Source organism: Cherax quadricarinatus, chromosome 15 (genome assembly GCF_038502225.1).
Source record: "Cherax quadricarinatus isolate ZL_2023a chromosome 15, ASM3850222v1, whole genome shotgun sequence".
NCBI lineage: Eukaryota > Metazoa > Arthropoda > Malacostraca > Decapoda > Parastacidae > Cherax > Cherax quadricarinatus.
Window position 1 is genome coordinate 20,882,744 of NC_091306.1, and position 20,302 is coordinate 20,903,045.

A 20,302-nucleotide genomic window follows, 5' to 3' on the forward strand; every position below is an offset into this window, starting at 1 on the left:
CCTCTCCAAGATTTTGGGCTCAAGGAAACCATCTGGAAATGAACCAGATGAACCTTACATACAACCTATAAACACAGCCGACAAATTTAATGTCTTCCCAGTCGAGCGAATACCTCACTGGCAATTACCCAAATACTCTATTTATAGATACAACTAATTCCACTGAAGTCTCACTCGTCATTAAATCATTAAAAAACAAAGCAGGTGATCTAGATAACTTGCCACCATTCGAATATAAAAAAGCTGCACATGAGCTGTCGCCCATTATTGCAACAATGTTTAACAAATCTGTAGCATCCTCAACCTTCCCATCCATACTCAAGACAGCAAGAATCACCCCGATCCACAAAGGAGGTGATCCAACTGACTTGAACAACTATAGACCCATATCAAACTTGACCTTACTTTCCAAGATAATTGAAAAAATAATACACAAGCGACTTTACTCCTACCTTACATCCAACAACATACTTAACACATACCAGTTTGGGTTTAGACCAAAAAAAAAAAAAAGTACGAATGACGCTATTATACAAATGCTTGAGCTAATATACACAGCTCTCAATAAAAATTAATATCCTCTGGGACTCTTTATCGACCTACGAAAAGCGTTTGATACAGTCGACCACAATCTCTTGCACCTCAAACTGAATCATTACGGCATCAGAGGACATTCTTTTGACTACCTAAAATCCTGTCTTAACGACAGACACCAGTATGTACATGCAAATGGAGTCAATTCCGCTATCCAACCTGTAGCTGTAGGAGTACCCCAGGGTAGTGTCCTTGGCCCACTCCTCTTTCTCATCTACATCAATCATCTCCCCAATGCATCCAACTTAAACCAGTTATATTCGCAGATGACACTACATATGTCTATTCCCATTCAGACCCAGCTGTACTTAGAAACACTGTAAACAATGAACTGCTAAAGATAACCAACAAACTCACCATCAACATAGACAAAACATACTTTATGCTGTTTGGCAACAGAGCCTTAAATATCCATATTGTTAAATGGTTCCCCTATATCAAGAAACATGGAGGGCAAATTCCTAGATCTTCTCCTTATCTGTAATCTTAAATTTCAGTCCCATACCCATCACATAACCAAGAAAATTTCCAAATCAGTAGGAATCCTTTCCAAGATACGATACTATGTACCACAAACGACTCTCCTTACCCTGTACCACTCTCTAATATATCCTTACCTCACCTATGGTATTTGTGCCTGGGGCTCAACCACAACCAACCTCCTTAGACCATTAATAATCCAACAAAAAGCTGTTGTGATTGTGATAACCATCTCCTGTGCTAGACAACACACACCACCACTTTTCAAAAGACTCAACTTGCTAAATATACAAGACATACACTCTTATTATTGTGCCTACTACATATACAGAACATTAAACTCCACTGTAAACCCTTCCCTAAAACTACTCCTTGACAGTTACAACAGAATGCACAGCCACAATACAAGGCATAAGGTACTTTTCAACATCCCTCGAGTCAGACTCTCACTATGCAAGAACGCTATGCACATAAAGGGCCATAAGATCTGGAACTCACTACCGAAACAGGTCAAGGAACCCCTGACAGCTTATAAATTAAGGACTTTGGTAAAAAATCATCTTATCTCTAAATATTAACCAAATCAACCAAAACATCTGCTAACTAGTTTTATTATGTGACCTCCTGGCTTTTAATTCTGCCAGTCCAAAAAATATTACCACCTGCACCATTACTTGTAAGGTAGATTTTGTATGCAATTTCAAAATTATTTTACCGAACCCTACTGCACCTTACTACCTCTCACTTGTATTAAGTTTAAATAAGAGTGTAAAACAGTTAACCACTACTTCTTGTCTAGTTTTAAGTATAGTTACTATGTGCTATTATCTTATCTAGTTTTAATTAGTTACCGTGTATTAGGATTAGTTTGGCCAAAATGCGGGGCATGATAGTGGCTATCTTTGTACTTACCAAATCAAAATTGTAATTACACATTGTAACATTTACAAAAATATAAACTTCACTTACTCCTGTATGTTCTTGCCTCTAGAGCGTCACTGGAGTTAAGTCACTCTCGTGGACAGCGTCCAACGTAGGTTCCAAGCTTGCTGGCTGCCATATTTCATTGATATATATAATATATGTGTGTGTATATATTTAAATATATAATGAGTGATTAGTTAATCGAATGCTCACAAATTTCAAAATAAGACGGGTTAATCAGGAGACCAGTTCTAGGAGAAACACCTTAATGCTCACATATTTTGAGTTTTGAGGTTTCATTAAGAATTACCAATATACAACAACGATCAGTTGGTACATTTAGAACTAAATGTAATATTTAAACACTGAGGTGAAGGAAGTCTGTTTTTAATTCTAAGTGTGAGGCAGTCATTAAGAAGTTAATAAACGGTAAATTGTATTTGTTAAAAATAATAATAATAGTAATGATAATAATAATGAATAAAACAGTAAATCAGCTACTGTATTTTACCACGAGAAATAAACGTGAGGATTAAAGAGAAAGTCGAGTGTTAAAATATTTACTGAATTTATTATGATACATCAGTGGTATAAAATGTTTTCGAATTGACGACAAGCACCAAAATGACCTACACTGCGAACACACTATTTACAAATCATACTAAAAAAACATTCACGAGTTACGAGAAAAGTTTTTTTTTTTTTTATAAATTTATTCTAATTATACAGGATCGTGAAATGTTATTTACAACACAATTTTGTTTCTCTATTGTCAAGAAAATATTTCCTAGATATGGAATGAAATACAAGTTTATTTTTTTTTTGTTAGACAATTTGAATCAGCCTAAGATGTCCCCTCCCCATCACTTACCAGGGAAAAATCTTGACTAGAATTATACATGATTAAAAAAACATCACACAAGAATTAGACCTTTACTAGTAACGATGTTTCACTTAGCCGAGGCTTCATCGATGCTTCATGAAGCCTCATGAAGGCGAAACATCGTACTGGTAAAGCTCTTAGGTTGGTCAGTGGAATTTAAGCCTATCAAACATACTAAGATGATGAAGGTTGCACCTGACCTTCATTACTAAAATAAGGATTAAAGTAAAATCTCAGTGTATATACCCTGACAGACATACACTTCTCGATGTACATACACTATGGGAATACACCTCTCGATGTATATATACTATAGCGATACATTTCTCGATGTATATATACTATGGGAATACATCTCTCAATGTTTATATATTATGGTGGGTCCCTCCTTCCTTATTTTACCACTTGTAGGCTAGATTATACTTCAGTAAGGTAAAATTAAGCCAGTTTTAAATATTCCAATGTGTTATTTTTGCTCCAAGGGCGACCTTGCAACCTAATATTAAGTCGCTAAACTATACGTAATGTAATGTAAATTGTCTCACCTAACCTATCCAAGAATTTGCATAATTTATTTTCTTTACTAAGCTGAGGAGGGGCGCAACTTAGGAGACCCGAGATAATAAATGGACATTGTCATTATGAACACTTAAGAACACCAACATGCTAATTAGTGGCTATTATCAGAAGAAGTACATATGTATTTGATAATTACCTTATTTGTGTGTATTTAGAAAATGCCCTGTCATTTATAATCATTATTAAAACGTTTGACTAGTTCCGCCATATATATATATATATATATATATATATATATATATATATATATATATATATATATATATATATATATATATATATATATATATATATATATATATATATATATATATATATAATATATATGTGTCGTGCCGAATAGGCAGAACTTGCGATCTTGGCTTAAATAGCAACGTTCATCTTGCCATATAGGACAAGAGAAAATTTGTGTATGCAGTAATATCGCCAAAATCATTCTGAACCTAACGAAAAAAATATATTTCACATTATTTGTTTAGTATTAAATTACTGTAAACGAATCTGAAATATATTTAGTTAGGTTAGACTAAAATAAATTGTTCTTGTTATAATAAGGTTAGGTAAGTTTTCTAAGATTCTTTTGGTGCAAAATTAAAATTTTTTACATTATCATTAATGAAAAAAATATATCTTTAAACGTATAAAAGAAAATTTTGGAAAGGACTTAATTTTAAATGAGTTCTTGCTAATTGACCAGTTTTACATATTCGGCACGACATATATATATATATATATATATATATATATATTATTGTGACCACGAACGAGTGGTATTGATCAATAACAACACTGCACTAGCCAAGGACTCGAACCCATGCTGCATTGGCCTGCCTCATGGTGGGCGAAAACGCATGACGCCCTAATCCACAGGCCCATACGATCCTTACAAGTAGCCCATCCAGCGGAACTGGATGTTGTACTCCCTACCCAAGGACACACGATGGTGTGGATGACTCTAGGCTGATTTCATTCTAGTCCCTGTTTGGTGTACTAGCTCAAGGAACAGTATTTTATGAGGCAGGCCAAAGCAGCATGGGTTCGAGTCCTTGGCTAGTGCAGTGTTGTTATTGATATATATTAACCATTTGTCAATTTATTACGTAATTAAAAACCAATTGTCTAAATCTCAAGAATGAAAATATTTCATGTTCTTTTTTTTTCTGTATGACACAAAGCTGCGCGACTGTGAAAGACAGTCATGAGAGACTTGGTGTTTGGAACACTGGGAAAGACAGTCATGAGAGACTTGGTGTTTGGAACACTGGGAAAGACAGTCATGAGAGACTTGGTGTATGGAACACTGGGAAAGACAGTCATGAGAAACTTGGTGTATGGAACACTGGAAAAGACAGTCATGAGAAACTTGGTGTATGGAACACTGGAAAAGACAGTCATGAGAAACTTGGTGTTTGGAACACTGGAAAAGACAGTCATGAGAGACTTGATGTATGGAACACTGGAAAAGACAGTCATGAGAGACTTGGTGTATGGAACACTGGAAAAGACAGTCATGAGAAACTTGGTGTATGGAACACTGGAAAAGACAGTCATGAGAGACTTGGTGTTTGGAACACTGGGAAAGACAGTCATGAGAGACTTGGTGTATGGAACACTGGGAAAGACAGTCATGAGAAACTTGGTGTATGGAACACTGGAAAAGACAGTCATGAGAAACTTGGTGTATGGAACACTGGAAAAGACAGTCATGAGAAACTTGGTGTATGGAACACTGGGAAAGACAGTCATGAGAAACTTGGTGTTTGGAACACTGGAAAAGACAGTCATGAGAAACTTGGTGTATGGAACACTGGAAAAGACAGTCATGAGAAACTTGGTGTATGGAACACTGGAAAAGACAGTCATGAGAAACTTGGTGTATGGAACACTGGAAAAGACAGTCATGAGAAACTTGGTGTATGGAACACTGGAAAAGACAGTCATGAGAAACTTGGTGTATGGAACACTGGAAAAGACAGTCATGAGAAACTTGGTGTATGGAACACTGGAAAAGACAGTCATGAGAAACTTGGTGTATGGAACACTGGAAAAGACAGTCATGAGAAACTTGGTGTATGGAACACTGGAAAAGACAGTCATGAGAAACTTGGTGTATGGAACACTGGAAAAGACAGTCATGAGAAACTTGGTGTATGGAACACTGGAAAAGACAGTCATGAGAAACTTGGTGTATGGAACACTGGAAAAGACAGTCATGAGAAACTTGGTGTATGGAACACTGGAAAAGACAGTCATGAGAAACTTGGTGTATGGAACACTGGAAAAGACAGTCATGAGAAACTTGGTGTATGGAACACTGGGAAAGACAGTCATGAGAGACAGTAAGCTGGTCAACGTTGCGTGATACATTGGGAAGAACATCCATTAAGTACATTTACTGACCAGCTCTGTTTATATTATTGGAAAAACAACTAAAGTAATGTAATTTAAAGACGGATGTTTACTGTGTAAGTCTCAAGAACCAAAACACGCCGCCAGCAGCAACAACCTGGTGCACCAGACAAGCCTGGCCCAAGGCCGGGCTGCGGAGTAGCAAAACTCTCGAAACGTATCAAAGGTATAAAATTCTCACACCTCCATTTTTCCCTAAGAGGGGGAGGGGAGAGGGGGAGGAGGAGGGGGGAGGGGGAGGGGGGAAGTGGGAGGGGAAGGGGGAGGGGGGAGGGGACGGGGGTGGGGGTAGGGGGAGGGGGAAGGGGGAGGGGGAGGGGGAAGGGGGAGGGGGGAGGGGAGTGCCTTGATGCTCTGGTGAGAGGCTCTTGATGAAATGAACTGGAGCTCAACTTCCAGTAAATCAATACGCCGCTTCCCCTATTCTCCAGGAGCTGTGTGATCCTTATGGGTTTAGCGCCTCTCCACGAATATTACATTAACCAACTTTCCGCCATTCATTGATATCAGCAGGCACCGCCATACAGTTGGGTAATCCAGACACAGCACACCATGTTTTTATGTTTAGCTTAAAAGTGATGAGAAAGCTGAACTTGTAGCTTCCAGCTTCATAGTACCTTACTTGTCCTTCTGGTGTCTTCCAGCTACACCTTATTGTGGTGGCTCAGTGCTTATTAGTCTAGTTTATTAGCCTCAAATACCCATCCTATGGGCGGTTGTCATCCCATGCCATTCCTGTGGATGGCGATCAGTGGATTCCTGAGGCATAGTGGGTCCAGGGACTGGACTCCAGCATGTGTGTTTGCTAAGCAAGTTGCAGCGGTCCTGAGGTATTTAAAAATTTCTTGACTTCAGAGCATTAGTAATGAGTTTACAGTCATAAATTCAACAACATTACAGTGTAATTATATGTGCTTAAGAGTTTTTCTTTTTTGTAGTATCCAACATTTAGTAAGATATGGTTGGAATTAGTCAAATATATTTAAGGTCCTTGTTAGTTATATATAATAAACTGAGGGTATTTTTCCAGAGTGGCTTGAAATGTGACGCTGTTTATAAATACTTAGAAATTCTTGAACATGTGTGAGTGAGCTGTTTACGAATTCACGTTTTTTTTTTTTTTTGGTCGCATGTCAGCACATACGACTCAGTGTGACAAAAGTTCCTCTGGCAACGTTTGCATCTGGTTAGATCTGCACCAGCTGGTGGTTCACCGTTCAGACTCCAAGAGGTACTTGCAGCCCAGCCGAAGCCAGAAAATACTGACTTCCAGGAGTCTGACTTGATTGCCTGCACCGTGGATATGTGGCTTCTGCATGGATGGATTGACTGGCGTCAGTCTCTGTCAGTGAAGCTCATCTGAAGTTTTTGTATTATTGTAATTTACTATCTTCTAGAAGACATACATCTTTAGCAATTCATCAGAGGGAATCTACAAAAGGTGTAATCTAATTCCTCTGCATAAAGGCTTACCATACCTGTATCTGGCTTCTGATACGAGAATATCACAAATGACATGAGATTAAAAGCATTTGTGGATGATAGGGTGTCATGCTAAGCTGTCAACTTCAGATATTTGGACGTAATAGGATGCGTGGAGTATATCAGACACGGTGAAAACCCATCACTGCATGACAACGACGGCACTACCAACTGCACCAGTAGATTGGTGGACAGATTCAGCAACATATATAATTTGTGAAACAAAATGCCGAGTGATTAAGACAAGACACAATACAGGTTATGGCATTTTATTTGTTAGACGTTCTTCCAGTAGGGACTTTACTAAGACACAGAGAATAAAAAAGACTTGGGTATCCCATGGAAGTTGGAGGGAAAAAAGCATCATGCTTAGCTTGAAGACGAAGCTTTGATTTTTATCTAATAATATTCTTTAGGGGGAAGCGATGGATAGTGATTTGGTAAGAGGTAATTTCCACGGTGCAGGAAAGTGTCGCTGTTGCTATATTTGTCGTGGATCGTGTATCTGATTCGTTCGTAGGTCAATTTCAGTATCTATGAGCCATTTGGAGGAGTGCTCACCTGTGGTGAAGATTGGAAGGCTGATGAGCAAGTTTGGATGGGTTTGCCTGAGCATATTTGTCACCATTGTGGTTCTTCCAGTGATACGATCTCTGATGCTCGTGATATCAAGTTCTTTCCACATGTTTAGCATTTTAGTAGTACATGGACATCCTAGGATGATCATCATCTCTTCGTTTTGCCCTGTTTGAGCCAAGATCAAGGATGGGTGCGGTAATAATAATTTACTGTGATGATTGATGTAAGCAGAATATATCGTTTTCACTCTTCTCACCCTAGTAGCAATAATATGAATATTATATATAGTTGGACTGGGATACTTTCCTGTGGAATTCCTAATTCAGAATGTTTGGTCATACAATACTTGTGTGCCCGTGGTACAACACACGAGACTCCGTAACTCAGTTAGCCTTCGTAAATTGTTCCTCTTATAACTTGTGACTGGACCACCACGACACAGCAAATGCTGTGGAATCCTGTGTGCCTTCGAGTCCTTATCTAACTGTTGCTGTCTCAAGTGAATATAATTAAAGTTACTAATTTTTTAAATAGTCTTGCTATAAATAATATATATATATATATATATATATATATATATATATATATATATATATATATATATATATACATATATATATATATATATATATATATATATATATATATATATATATATATATATATATATATATATATATATATATATATATATATATATATATATCGTGCCGAATAAGTAAAACTTGCGATTTTGGTTTAAATATATATATATATATATATATATATATATATATATATATATATATATATATATATATATATATATATATATATATCGTGCCGAATAAGTAAAACTTGCGATTTTGGTTTAAAAGCATAGCACTTCTTGCCGAATAAGACAAGCGAAAATTTGTGTATGCAATAATTTCGCAAAAATCATTCTGAACCTAACGAAAAAAATATATATATATTTCATTGTGTTTGTTTATTAAATTATTGTAAACTTATCTAAAATATATTTAGTTGGATTAGGCTAAATTAAATTGGGCTTGTTATAATAAGGTTTGGTAAGTTTTCTAAGGTTCTTTTGGTACAAAATTATTAATTTTTACATTAACATAAATGACCAAATATATCTTTAATCGTATGAGAGAAGAGAAAAATTTAGAAAGGACTAATTGTAAATGGATTCTTGCTAACTGAACAGTTTTACCTAATCGGCACGACATATATATATATATATATATATATATATATATATATATATATATATATATATATATATATATATATATATATATATATATATATATATATCTGAGACAACTACATCCGTCTCCCCCCCACTCCAGCACACTCGATACGGAATAAAAAAAACTCGTGAAAGCGTATCGTTGAGTAAATGGGTAAATCTAATTCTTTACGTTAGAGAGAAACCCAATGAACAGGAAACCAGTAGTGTGATGGAGGTGGTCACATCACAACAGTAGTGTGATGGAGGTGGTCACATCACAACAGTAGTGTGATGGAGGTGGTCACATCACAACAGTAGTGTGATGGAGGTGGTCACATCACAACAGTAGCGTGATGGAGGTGGTCACATCACAAAAGTAGTGTGATGGAGGTGGTCACATCACAACAGTAGTGTGATGGAGGTGGTCACATCACAACAGTAGTGTGATGGAAGTGGTCACATCACAACAGTAGCGTGATGGAGGTGGTCACATCACAAAAGTAGTGTGATGGAGGTGGTCACATCACAACAGTAGTGTGATGGAGGTGGTCACAACACAACAGTAGTGTGATGGAGGTGGTCACATCACAACAGTAGTGTGATGGAGGTGGTCACATCACAACAGTAGCGTGATGGAGGTGGTCACATCACAAAAGTAGTGTGATGGAGGTGGTCACAACACAACAGTAGTGTGATGGAGGTGGTCACAACACAACAGTAGTGTGATGGAGGTGGTCACATCACAACAGTAGTGTGATGGAGGTGGTCACATCACAACAGTAGCGTGATGGAGGTGGTCACATCACAAAAGTAGTGTGATGGAGGTGGTCACATCACAACAGTAGTGTGATGGAGGTGGTCACATCACAACAGTAGTGTGATGGAAGTGGTCACATCACAACAGTAGCGTGATGGAGGTGGTCACATCACAAAAGTAGTGTGATGGAGGTGGTCACATCACAACAGTAGTGTGATGGAGGTGGTCACAACACAACAGTAGTGTGATGGAGGTGGTCACATCACAACAGTAGTGTGATGGAGGTGGTCACATCACAACAGTAGCGTGATGGAGGTGGTCACATCACAAAAGTAGTGTGATGGAGGTGGTCACAACACAACAGTAGTGTGATGGAGGTGGTCACAACACAACAGTAGTGTGATGGAGGTGGTCACATCACAACAGTAGTGTGATGGAGGTGGTCACATCACAACAGTAGCGTGATGGAGGTGGTCACATCACAAAAGTAGTGTGATGGAGGTGGTCACATCACAACAGTAGTGTGATGGAGGTGGTCACATCACAACAGTAGTGTGATGGAAGTGGTCACATCACAACAGTAGTGTGATGGAGGTGGTCACATCACAACAGTAGTGTGATGGAGGTGGTCACATCACAACAGTAGTGTGATGGAGGTGGTCACATCACAACAGTAGTGTGATGGAGGTGGTCACATCACAACAGTAGTGTGATGGAGGTGGTCACATCACAACAGTAGTGTGATGGAGGTGGTCACATCACAACAGTAGCGTGATGGAGGTGGTCACATCACAAAAGTAGTGTGATGGAGGTGGTCACATCACAACAGTAGTGTGATGGAGGTGGTCACATCACAACAGTAGTGTGATGGAAGTGGTCACATCACAACAGTAGTGTGATGGAGGTGGTCACATCACAACAGTAGTGTGATGGAGGTGGTCACATCACAACAGTAGTGTGATGGAGGTGGTCACATCACAACAGTAGTGTGATGGAGGTGGTCACATCACAAAAGTAGTGTGATGGAGGTGGTCACATCACAACAGTAGTGTGATGGAGGTGGTCACATCACAACAGTAGTGTGATGGAAGTGGTCACATCACAACAGTAGTGTGATGGAGGTGGTCACATCACAACAGTAGTGTGATGGAGGTGGTCACATCACAACAGTAGTGTGATGGAGGTGGTCACATCACAACAGTAGTGTGATGTAGGTGGTCACAACACAACAGTAGTGTGATGGAGGTGGTCACAACACAACAGTAGTGTGATGGAGGTGGTCACATCACAACAGTAGTGTGATGGAGGTGGTCACATCACAACAGTAGTGTGATGGAGGTGGTCACATCACAACAGTAGTGTGATGGAGGTGGTCACATCACAACAGTAGTGTGATGGAGGTGGTCACATCACAACAGTAGTGTGATGGAGGTGGTCACATCACAACAGTAGTGTGATGGAGGTGGTCACATCACAACAGTAGTGTGATGGAGGTGGTCACATCACAACAGTAGTGTGATGGAGGTGGTCACATCACAACAGTAGTGTGATGGAGGTGGTCACATCACAACAGTAGTGTGATGGAGGTGGTCACATCACAACAGTAGTGTGATGGAAGTGGTCACATCACAACAGTAGTGTGATGGAGGTGGTCACATCACAACAGTAGTGTGATGGAGGTGGTCACATCACAACAGTAGTGTGATGGAGGTAGTCACATCACAACAGTAGTGTGATGGAGGTGGTCACATCACAACAGTAGTGTGATGGAGGTGGTCACATCACAACAGTAGTGTGATGGAGGTAGTCACATCACAAAAGTAGTGTGATGGAGGTGGTCACATCACAACAGTAGTGTGATGGAGGTGGTCACATCACAACAGTAGTGTGATGGAGGTGGTCACATCACAACAGTAGTGTGATGGAGGTGGTCACATCACAACAGTAGTGTGATGGAGGTGGTCACATCACAACAGTAGTGTGATGGAGGTGATCACATCACAACAGTAGTGTGATGGAGGTGGTCACATCACAACAGTAGTGTGAAGGAGGTGGTCACATCACAACAGTAGTGTGATGGAGGTGGTCACATCACAACAGTAGTGTGATGGAGGTGGTCACATCACAACAGTAGTGTGATGGAGGTGGTCACATCACAACAGTAGTGTGATGGAGGTGGTCACATCACAACAGTAGTGTGATGGAGGTGGTCACATCACAACAGTAGTGTGATGGAGGTGGTCACATCACAACAGTAGTGTGATGGTGGTGATCACAACAGTAGTGTGATGGAGGTGATCACAACAGTAGTGTGATGGAGGTGGTCACATCACAACAGTAGTGTGATGGTGGTGATCACAACAGTAGTGTGATGGTGGTGATCACAACAGTAGTGTGATGGAGGTGGTCACATCACAACAGTAGTGTGATGGAGGTGATCACAACAGTAGTGTGATGGTGGTGATCACAACAGTAGTGTGATGGTGGTGATCACAACAGTAGTGTGATGGTGGTGATCACAACAGTAGTGTGATGGTGGTGATCACAACAGTAGTGTGATGGTGGTGATCACAACAGTAGTGTGGTGGTGGTGATCACAACAGTAGTGTGATGGTGGTGATCACAACAGTAGTGTGATGGTGGTGATCACAACAGTAGTGTGATGGTGGTGATCACAACAGTAGTGTGATGGTGGTGATCACAACAGTAGTGTGATGGTGGTGATCACAACAGTAGTGTGATGGTGGTGATCACAACAGTAGTGTGATGGTGGTGATCACAACAGTAGTGTGATGGTGGTGATCACAACAGTAGTGTGATGGAGGTGATCACAACAGTAGTGTGATGGTGGTGATCACAACAGTAGTGTGATGGTGGTGATCACAACAGTAGTGTGATGGTGGTGATCACAACAGTAGTGTGATGGTGGTGATCACAACAGTAGTGTGATGGTGGTGATCCCAACAGTAGTGTGATGGAGGTGATCACAACAGTAGTGTGATGGTGGTGATCCCAACAGTAGTGTGATGGTGGTGATCACAACAGTATTGTGATGGTGGTGATCACAACAGTAATGTGATGGTGGTGATCACAACAGTAGTGTGATGGTGGTGATCACAACAGTAGTGTGATGGTGGTGATCACAACAGTAATGTGATGGTGGTGATCACAACAGTAGTGTGATGGTGGTGATCACAACAGTAATGTGATGGTGGTGATCACAACAGTATTGTGATGGTGGTGATCACAACAGTAGTGTGATGGTGGTGATCACAACAGTAATGTGATGGTGGTGATCACAACAGTAATGTGATGGTGGTGATCACAACAGTAATGTGATGGTGGTGATCACAACAGTAATGTGATGGTGGTGATCACAACAGTAATGTGATGGTGGTGATCACAACAGTAGTGTGATGGAGGTGATCACAACAGTAGTGTAATGGTGGTGATCACAACAGTAATGTGATGGTGGTGATCACAACAGTAATGTGATGGTGGTGATCACAACAGTAGTGTGATGGTGGTGATCACATCAGTAGTGTGATGGTGGTGATCACAACAGTAGTGTGATGGTGGTGATCACAACAGTAGTGTGATGGTGGTGATCACAACAGTAGTGATGGTGGTGATCACAACAGTAGTGATGGTGGTGATCACAACAGTAGTGTGATGGTGGTGATCACAACAGTAGTGATGGTGGTGATCACAACAGTAGTGTGATGGTGGTGATCACAACAGTAGTGTGATGGTGGTGATCACAACAGTAGTGTGATGGTGGTGATCACAACAGTAGTGATGGTGGTGATCACAACAGTAGTGATGGTGGTGATCACAACAGTAGTGTGATGGTGGTGATCACAACAGTAGTGTGATGGTGGTGATCACAACAGTAGTGTGACAGAGGTGATCACAACAGTAGTGTGATGGTGGTGATCACAACAGTAGTGTGATGGTGGTGATCACAACAGTAGTGTGATGGTGGTGATCACATCAGTAGTGTGATGGTGGTGATCACAACAGTAGTGTGATGGTGGTGATCACAACAGTAGTGTGATGGTGGTGATCACAACAGTAGTGATGGTGGTGATCACAACAGTAGTGTGATGGTGGTGATCACAACAGTAGTGTGACAGAGGTGATCACAACAGTAGTGTGATGGTGGTGATCACAACAGTAGTGTGATGGTGGTGATCACAACAGTAGTGTGATGGTGGTGATCACAACAGTAGTGTGATGGTGGTGATCACAACAGTAGTGTGATGGTGGTGATCACAACAGTAGTGTGATGGTGGTGATCACAACAGTAGTGTAATGGTGGTGATCACAACAGTAGTGTGATGGTGGTGATCACAACAGTAGTGTGATGGTGGTGATCACAACAGTAGTGTGATGGTGGTGATCACATCAGTAGTGTGATGGTGGTGATCACAACAGTAGTGTGACAGAGGTGATCACAACAGTAGTGTGATGGTGGTGATCACAACAGTAGTGTGATGGTGGTGATCACAACAGTAGTGTGATGGTGGTGATCACAACAGTAGTGTGACAGAGGTGATCACAACAGTAGTGTGATGGTGGTGATCACAACAGTAGTGTGATGGTGGTGATCACAACAGTAGTGTGATGGTGGTGATCACAACAGTAGTGTGATGGTGGTGATCACAACAGTAGTGTGATGGTGGTGATCACAACAGTAGTGTGATGGTGGTGATCACAACAGTAGTGTGATGGTGGTGATCACAACAGTAGTGTGATGAAGGTGATCACATCAGTAGTGTGACGGAGGTGATCACAACAGTAGTGTGACAGAGGTGATCACAACAGTAGTGATGGAGGCGGTTACAAGACCACAAAACAGTAGGGAGATGGATTTGGTTACAAGACCACACAACAGTATGGTGATGGAGGTGGTCACAAGATCACACAACAGTAGGGTGATAGAGGTGGTTACAAGACCACACAACAGTAGGGTGATGGAGGTGGTTACAAGACCACACAACAGTAGGGTGATAGAGGTGGTTACAAGACCACACAACAGTAGGGTGATGGAGGTGGTTACAAGACCACACAAAAGTAGGGTGATGGAGGTGGTTACAAGACCACACAACAGTAGGGTGATGGAGGTGGTTACAAGACCACACAACAGTAGGGTGATGGAGGTGGTTACAAGACCACACAACAGTAGGGTGATGGAGGTGGTTACAAGACCACACAACAGTAGGGTGATGGAGGTGGTTACAAGACCACACAACAGTAGGGTGATGGAGGTGGTTACAAGACCACACAACAGTAGGGTGATGGAGGTGGTTACAAGACCACACAACAGTAGGGTGATGGAGGTGGTTACAAGACCACACAACAGTAGGGTGATGGAGGTGGTTACAAGACCACACAACAGTAGGGTGATGGAGGTGGTTACAAGACCACACAACAGTAGGGTGATGGAGGTGGTTACAAGACCACACAACAGTAGGGTGATGGAGGTGGTTACAAGACCACACAACAGTAGGGTGATGGAGGTGGTTACAAGACCACACAACAGTAGGGTGATGGAGGTGGTCACAAGATCACACAACAGTAGGGTGATAGAGGTGGTTACAAGACCACACAACAGTAGGGTGATGGAGGTGGTTACAAGACCACACAACAGTAGGGTGATGGAGGTGGTTACAAGACCACCCAACAGTAGGGTGATGGAGGTGGTTACAAGACCACCCAACAGTAGGGTGATGGAGGTGGTTACAAGACCACCCAACAGTAGGGTGATGGAGGTGGTTACAAGACCACCCAACAGTAGGGTGATGGAGGTGGTTACAAGACCACCCAACAGTAGGGTGATGGAGGTGGTTACAAGACCACCCAACAGTAGGGTGATGGAGGTGGTCACAAGATCACACAACAGTAGGGTGATAGATGTAGTTACAAGACCACCCAACAGTAGGGTGATGGAGGTGGTCACAAGATCACACAACAGTAGGGTGATAGATGTAGTTACAAGACCACCCAACAGTAGGGTGATGGAGGTGGTCACAAGATCACACAACAGTAGGGTGATGGAGGTGGTCACAAGATCACACAACAGTAGGGTGATGGAGGTGGTCACAAGATCACACAACAGTAGGGTGATGGAGGTGGTCACAAGACCACACAACAGTAGGGTGATAGAGGTGGTTACAAGACCACACGACAGTAGGGTGATAGATGTAGTTACAAGACCACCCAACAGTAGGGTGATGGAGGTGGTTACATCACACAAGACTGATAACACATCTCTTCGCTTAGGTTGCTGCAACTCGGGTAAGTTAGCTGGAGTTGAGTAGGAACTACTCTCTGTTTCTCTCTCTTTCCCCCATTCCAACTCAAAAATTTCCTTCAAAAAGTTTGAAAAAGTTATGCCTCTCACACAAGCCTTCGCTCCGGAGTCCCTCCTGTGTGTACTCATCTGTTTACACTCGCTTTTTTGTGGTTCCAGGGGTCGAGTCTCAGCTCCTGGCCCCTGCCTCTTAACTGGTTGTTTGCCGGATTTATTCCTTCCTAGCGTCTATGACCTTATCATACCTATTCTTAAAACTATATATGGAGCTGCCTCCACTATGTCGTCAGGGTCATTCCACTTCCTGAAACTAAAGAAATTCTTCTTGATATCTGTCACTCATGTTTTTAAAGTTCACCTGTTCCCTTGTGTACCTGTTTCTCGCCTCGAATACTCTATGGCCAACCTATCAAATCCTCTTGAATATTTTATGTTATAACATGTTAATAGGTTCTATCTTCTAATGTCGTCAGATTCAGTTGTCTTACTCTTTCCTCGTAGCTTATTACTCTTAGCTATGGAAGTAGTTTTATTGTAAGTCTTTGCACTTTTTCCATTTTCTTGATATGCTGTATCAGGTATGAGTTCCATGCTGGTGCAGCATATTCCAAGGCGCAGATAGTATAAAGTTGATATGCACCTCAGGCAATATGCTCGGCACTGTGCTTACTCCAAGGTCTTTGTCTCTAAAGCGAGGTTTGATGTATATGTGTGAGAGCGAAAAAGAGAAAGAGAGAAAGTCTGGGATTGGGCGGATGCACTGAAAGTAACATTACAACTTTTTCCAGTTTTGTTGGGGGATAATTCGATGACACACAAACTCACACTGATAAAAAAAAATCACTGAATGGGCTGATATGCGTGTCGACACTTGGCAAGAGAGATTTTCCTTTCAGTTGTATGGCTCTTAAAATATTTTCAGTCTTGACTCAAGACTTAAACAGATGAACACTATTTCTTAATCCCATTTTATGCATTCCGTTTTATATGCATTTACAACTTTTAATAATTTTACTACACGAAGAATTGAAAAACTGTAAGACGAGAGCATAGTTTCTGTCTTTTTTTTCATCATTTTCTCTTCCATTGGCACTAAAGACAAAATGGAAAAATAACTGACAGCCATAAAGCACACAAACACAAGACGGAACACCACGAGCATATCTGCTCCTGTCAATACAAACAGGTAATCATAAATCAATAATCTATCTCAATCTCTCCCACACACGCGCGCACATATTCGTGAAATAAAACTCTGGTATTCACCGATTTTTCAGAAAAATAGCAAGCCGAATATTATCATGTGTTTATTTTGTTTCTCGGCATAGTTTTGCGAACTGAAACTCGTGCAATATCTAAAGAATGTGAAGACTTGCAAGTCTTCATGCACAGTCTTTCTCACTGAAGCACTAAAGAGCTCTCAGAGAGGAACAGAAATATCCCGCTCTATTTAATCCATTTCCCAAGTAAGTATATAACATCAAAGTACTTTTTGTTTTTGTTTTCACCGTTTTCTTTAGCGTTTTATGAAGCTAACCAAAATATTCAGTGTGTGGGAGTTTCTCTTCTAGCAGTTCCTGGGAGCCTGCTATGTCTGTCATCTCGTCTATGGTGGCGATGGTCACGTCTGGACGGCTCGCACTCTGCACACTTGGCTTGTTATTGTTTTTCGCCTCCTTTGCTTTCAGTTTCTTTACATCGAGAGACTGTCCTTCGCAGGTATAGTAAAAAGCTGAGTGGCGACTGTAAGCCACTACAGCCACAATCACCAGGATGAGTAACAGAAGCACTATGCAGCAGCCTATGACAATTACCATATGTAGCTTCTCTTTAAAGAGCCTTGTCATGGACCAGTCCGCACCAACGTCTTCCTGTATTGTGAGTTGGCTCCTGGGTAACATTGGCTCAATGGTGGCCTCACTGAGAGCCGGTGTGTTCCATGATGGTGCTGCTGCTGGCAGTTCTTGCGGGCACATAGGTAGGTCACCTAGAGGCAGCAGAGCCAGTTCCAGACCCTCCACACCACTGGGACTCACACACTTTAGACACGTCCACACTCGAGGTTCATCACAGCCTGATTCTTGGTCGGGCGCGTCTTGTAGCCAGCGAAGTAAAGGTCCAATGTGGCACTGGTCACAGTGCCAGGGGTTGCCCTCTAATCGTAGTTTCCACAGTTTTTTTGAGGCACTTATTGCAGAAACCATTTTGTCATCGAGTCCTCTGAAGCTATTGCGGGAAAGATCAAGGGAACGTAGTTGTGGTGCGTTCAGTAATGCTTCGGTGGGGAAGACTGAAAGGTAGTTAGAAGAGACGTTCAGGTGAAGTAGGTTACTCAAATTCTGAAGCAGTCCCGGAGGCAGACGCATGAGCCCCATGTCACCTAGACCAAGTCGTTGAAGTTTCTGTGCTGCCGGTAACACAAACAAGAGCTGCTCTATATGCAAGGAATTCCCAGAGAGATCAAGTTCGTACAGGTCGTCCAAGGCGTCCCTAATAGCTTCATTGTCAACATTCACAAGACGGTTGTAGGAGAGGTCAAGATACTTGAGGGAGCTGTTAGCAAAGGCTCCAGGCTCCACACGATTGATCCTGTTGTGCGCTAGATGTAAATAGCTGAGTGACGAGCCTGCAATTACTCCATGCTCGACGAATGAGATCAGATTAGCGTCCAAATTGAGCTTGATGAGTTTGGGCAGGAATGTGGTGGCTACCCCTGATGGAACCTGCGTCAGCCGGTTGTTATGTAGGTCGAGGGTATGCAAGTTTGTCAGAGCTTGGAGGAGGGAACTACTGAGGGAGGAAAGCCCACAGCCTGCGCACACTAGCTTCTGTAGCTCGGGCACGTCAGAGAACTGCTCTGGCTGGAGATCTCCGAGGGGATTGTAGCTCAAATCTAGCTTTTCTAGCCGAGTGAGGCCGAAGAATATTCTGGGCACCAGCTCGGGAACCATGTTGTGAGCTAACGTAAGTGACTGCAAGCGTCGTACGTGCCGGAACACAGCCGACGGCACCGACTCGATGAGATTATGACTCAGGTCGAGGTGTTGCAATACGTCAGCGCCTCGGAAGTTGGTGTCCATCAGGGTAGCTATGTGGTTATGCGTCAGGTTGAGCACGTGAAGCCTCTGAAGTCCCCAGAAGGAGTGAGCCCCAAGGGCTGGAATGCTGGCCCAGGTAATGTGGATTTCTTCGAGGCGCCGGAGCTCCTTAAAGATTGGTCCAAGTGTGAGGGTGTTAGGGTGGTAGGGCGGCCCAGTGATGACCAGCACCTCGGTGTCCACAGCCATCTTCATCACAGGGATGGGGTCGAGCATTCCACCAGCCTCGCATCTCACTGACCGCCGCCCACGACCATCCAGACTACACCTGCACACCTCTGGACACGCCCGCGCCGCGCCCGCACACAACCATACAGCTGATGTCACCAGCAACACCTGAAAAAAAGATGTGAGTTATAACTCCTGTCTGCTGCACTAGGGTCATTAGGGATGCATTCCAGCTATTAACTAAAGTCAAAAATACTTTAATTCTTACAATGAAGACAAAAGCCTTCTAACGATGGAGACAAAAGCCTTCTAACAATGGAGACAAAAGCAAACTCAATGCACAGCCGGGTCCCGCTTATACAGCAGGTGAGGTTCTGGGCCACAGTTGTATAGTGAAAATCGCTGTAAAGTGAAACAGCTTTTATTTTTCACTTTGAAATGCATATAAAACTCTGATAACATGTTTACACTATCATATATTAAGTGACTGCGATGTATGACTCTTGTTGGCTTAGCGCTTCTTTTTGATTACAATAATAATTTATTAATAGAGCTAGGCCTAAAAATTCTTGTACAATGCACACATTACTTACCTTAAAATATTTTCTACCTTAGTTTGTAGTGAATGATGAATATAATGTAGGAAAGTCTCAATGAAGAACAGGTATAATTAAAAACTGCTTCATTAGCGAAATGCTGTAGAGCGCAGTGCTGTAAAGCGAAACACTATAGAGTGAAGTGCTGTAAAGCAAAACACTATAGAGTGAAGTGCTGTAAAGCGAAACACTATAGAGTGAAGTGCTGTAAAGCGAAACAC

General features: G+C 41.8%; 1 protein-coding gene across 1 annotated transcript in view; it reads right to left on the reverse strand.

Moving 5' to 3' along the window:
• Positions 1 to 15,390: 15,390 nt before the first annotated feature.
• LOC138852723 (insulin-like growth factor-binding protein complex acid labile subunit) overlaps positions 15,391 to 20,302 on the reverse strand; it is a 216,180-nt gene continuing 211,268 nt past the window's right edge. Inside the window, exon 2 of the mRNA XM_070085204.1 lies at positions 15,391 to 19,653. Within this exon, the coding sequence (XP_069941305.1) occupies positions 17,752 to 19,653 (1,902 nt within the window). The 3' untranslated portion in view covers positions 15,391 to 17,751. The remainder of the gene's footprint in view (positions 19,654 to 20,302) is intronic.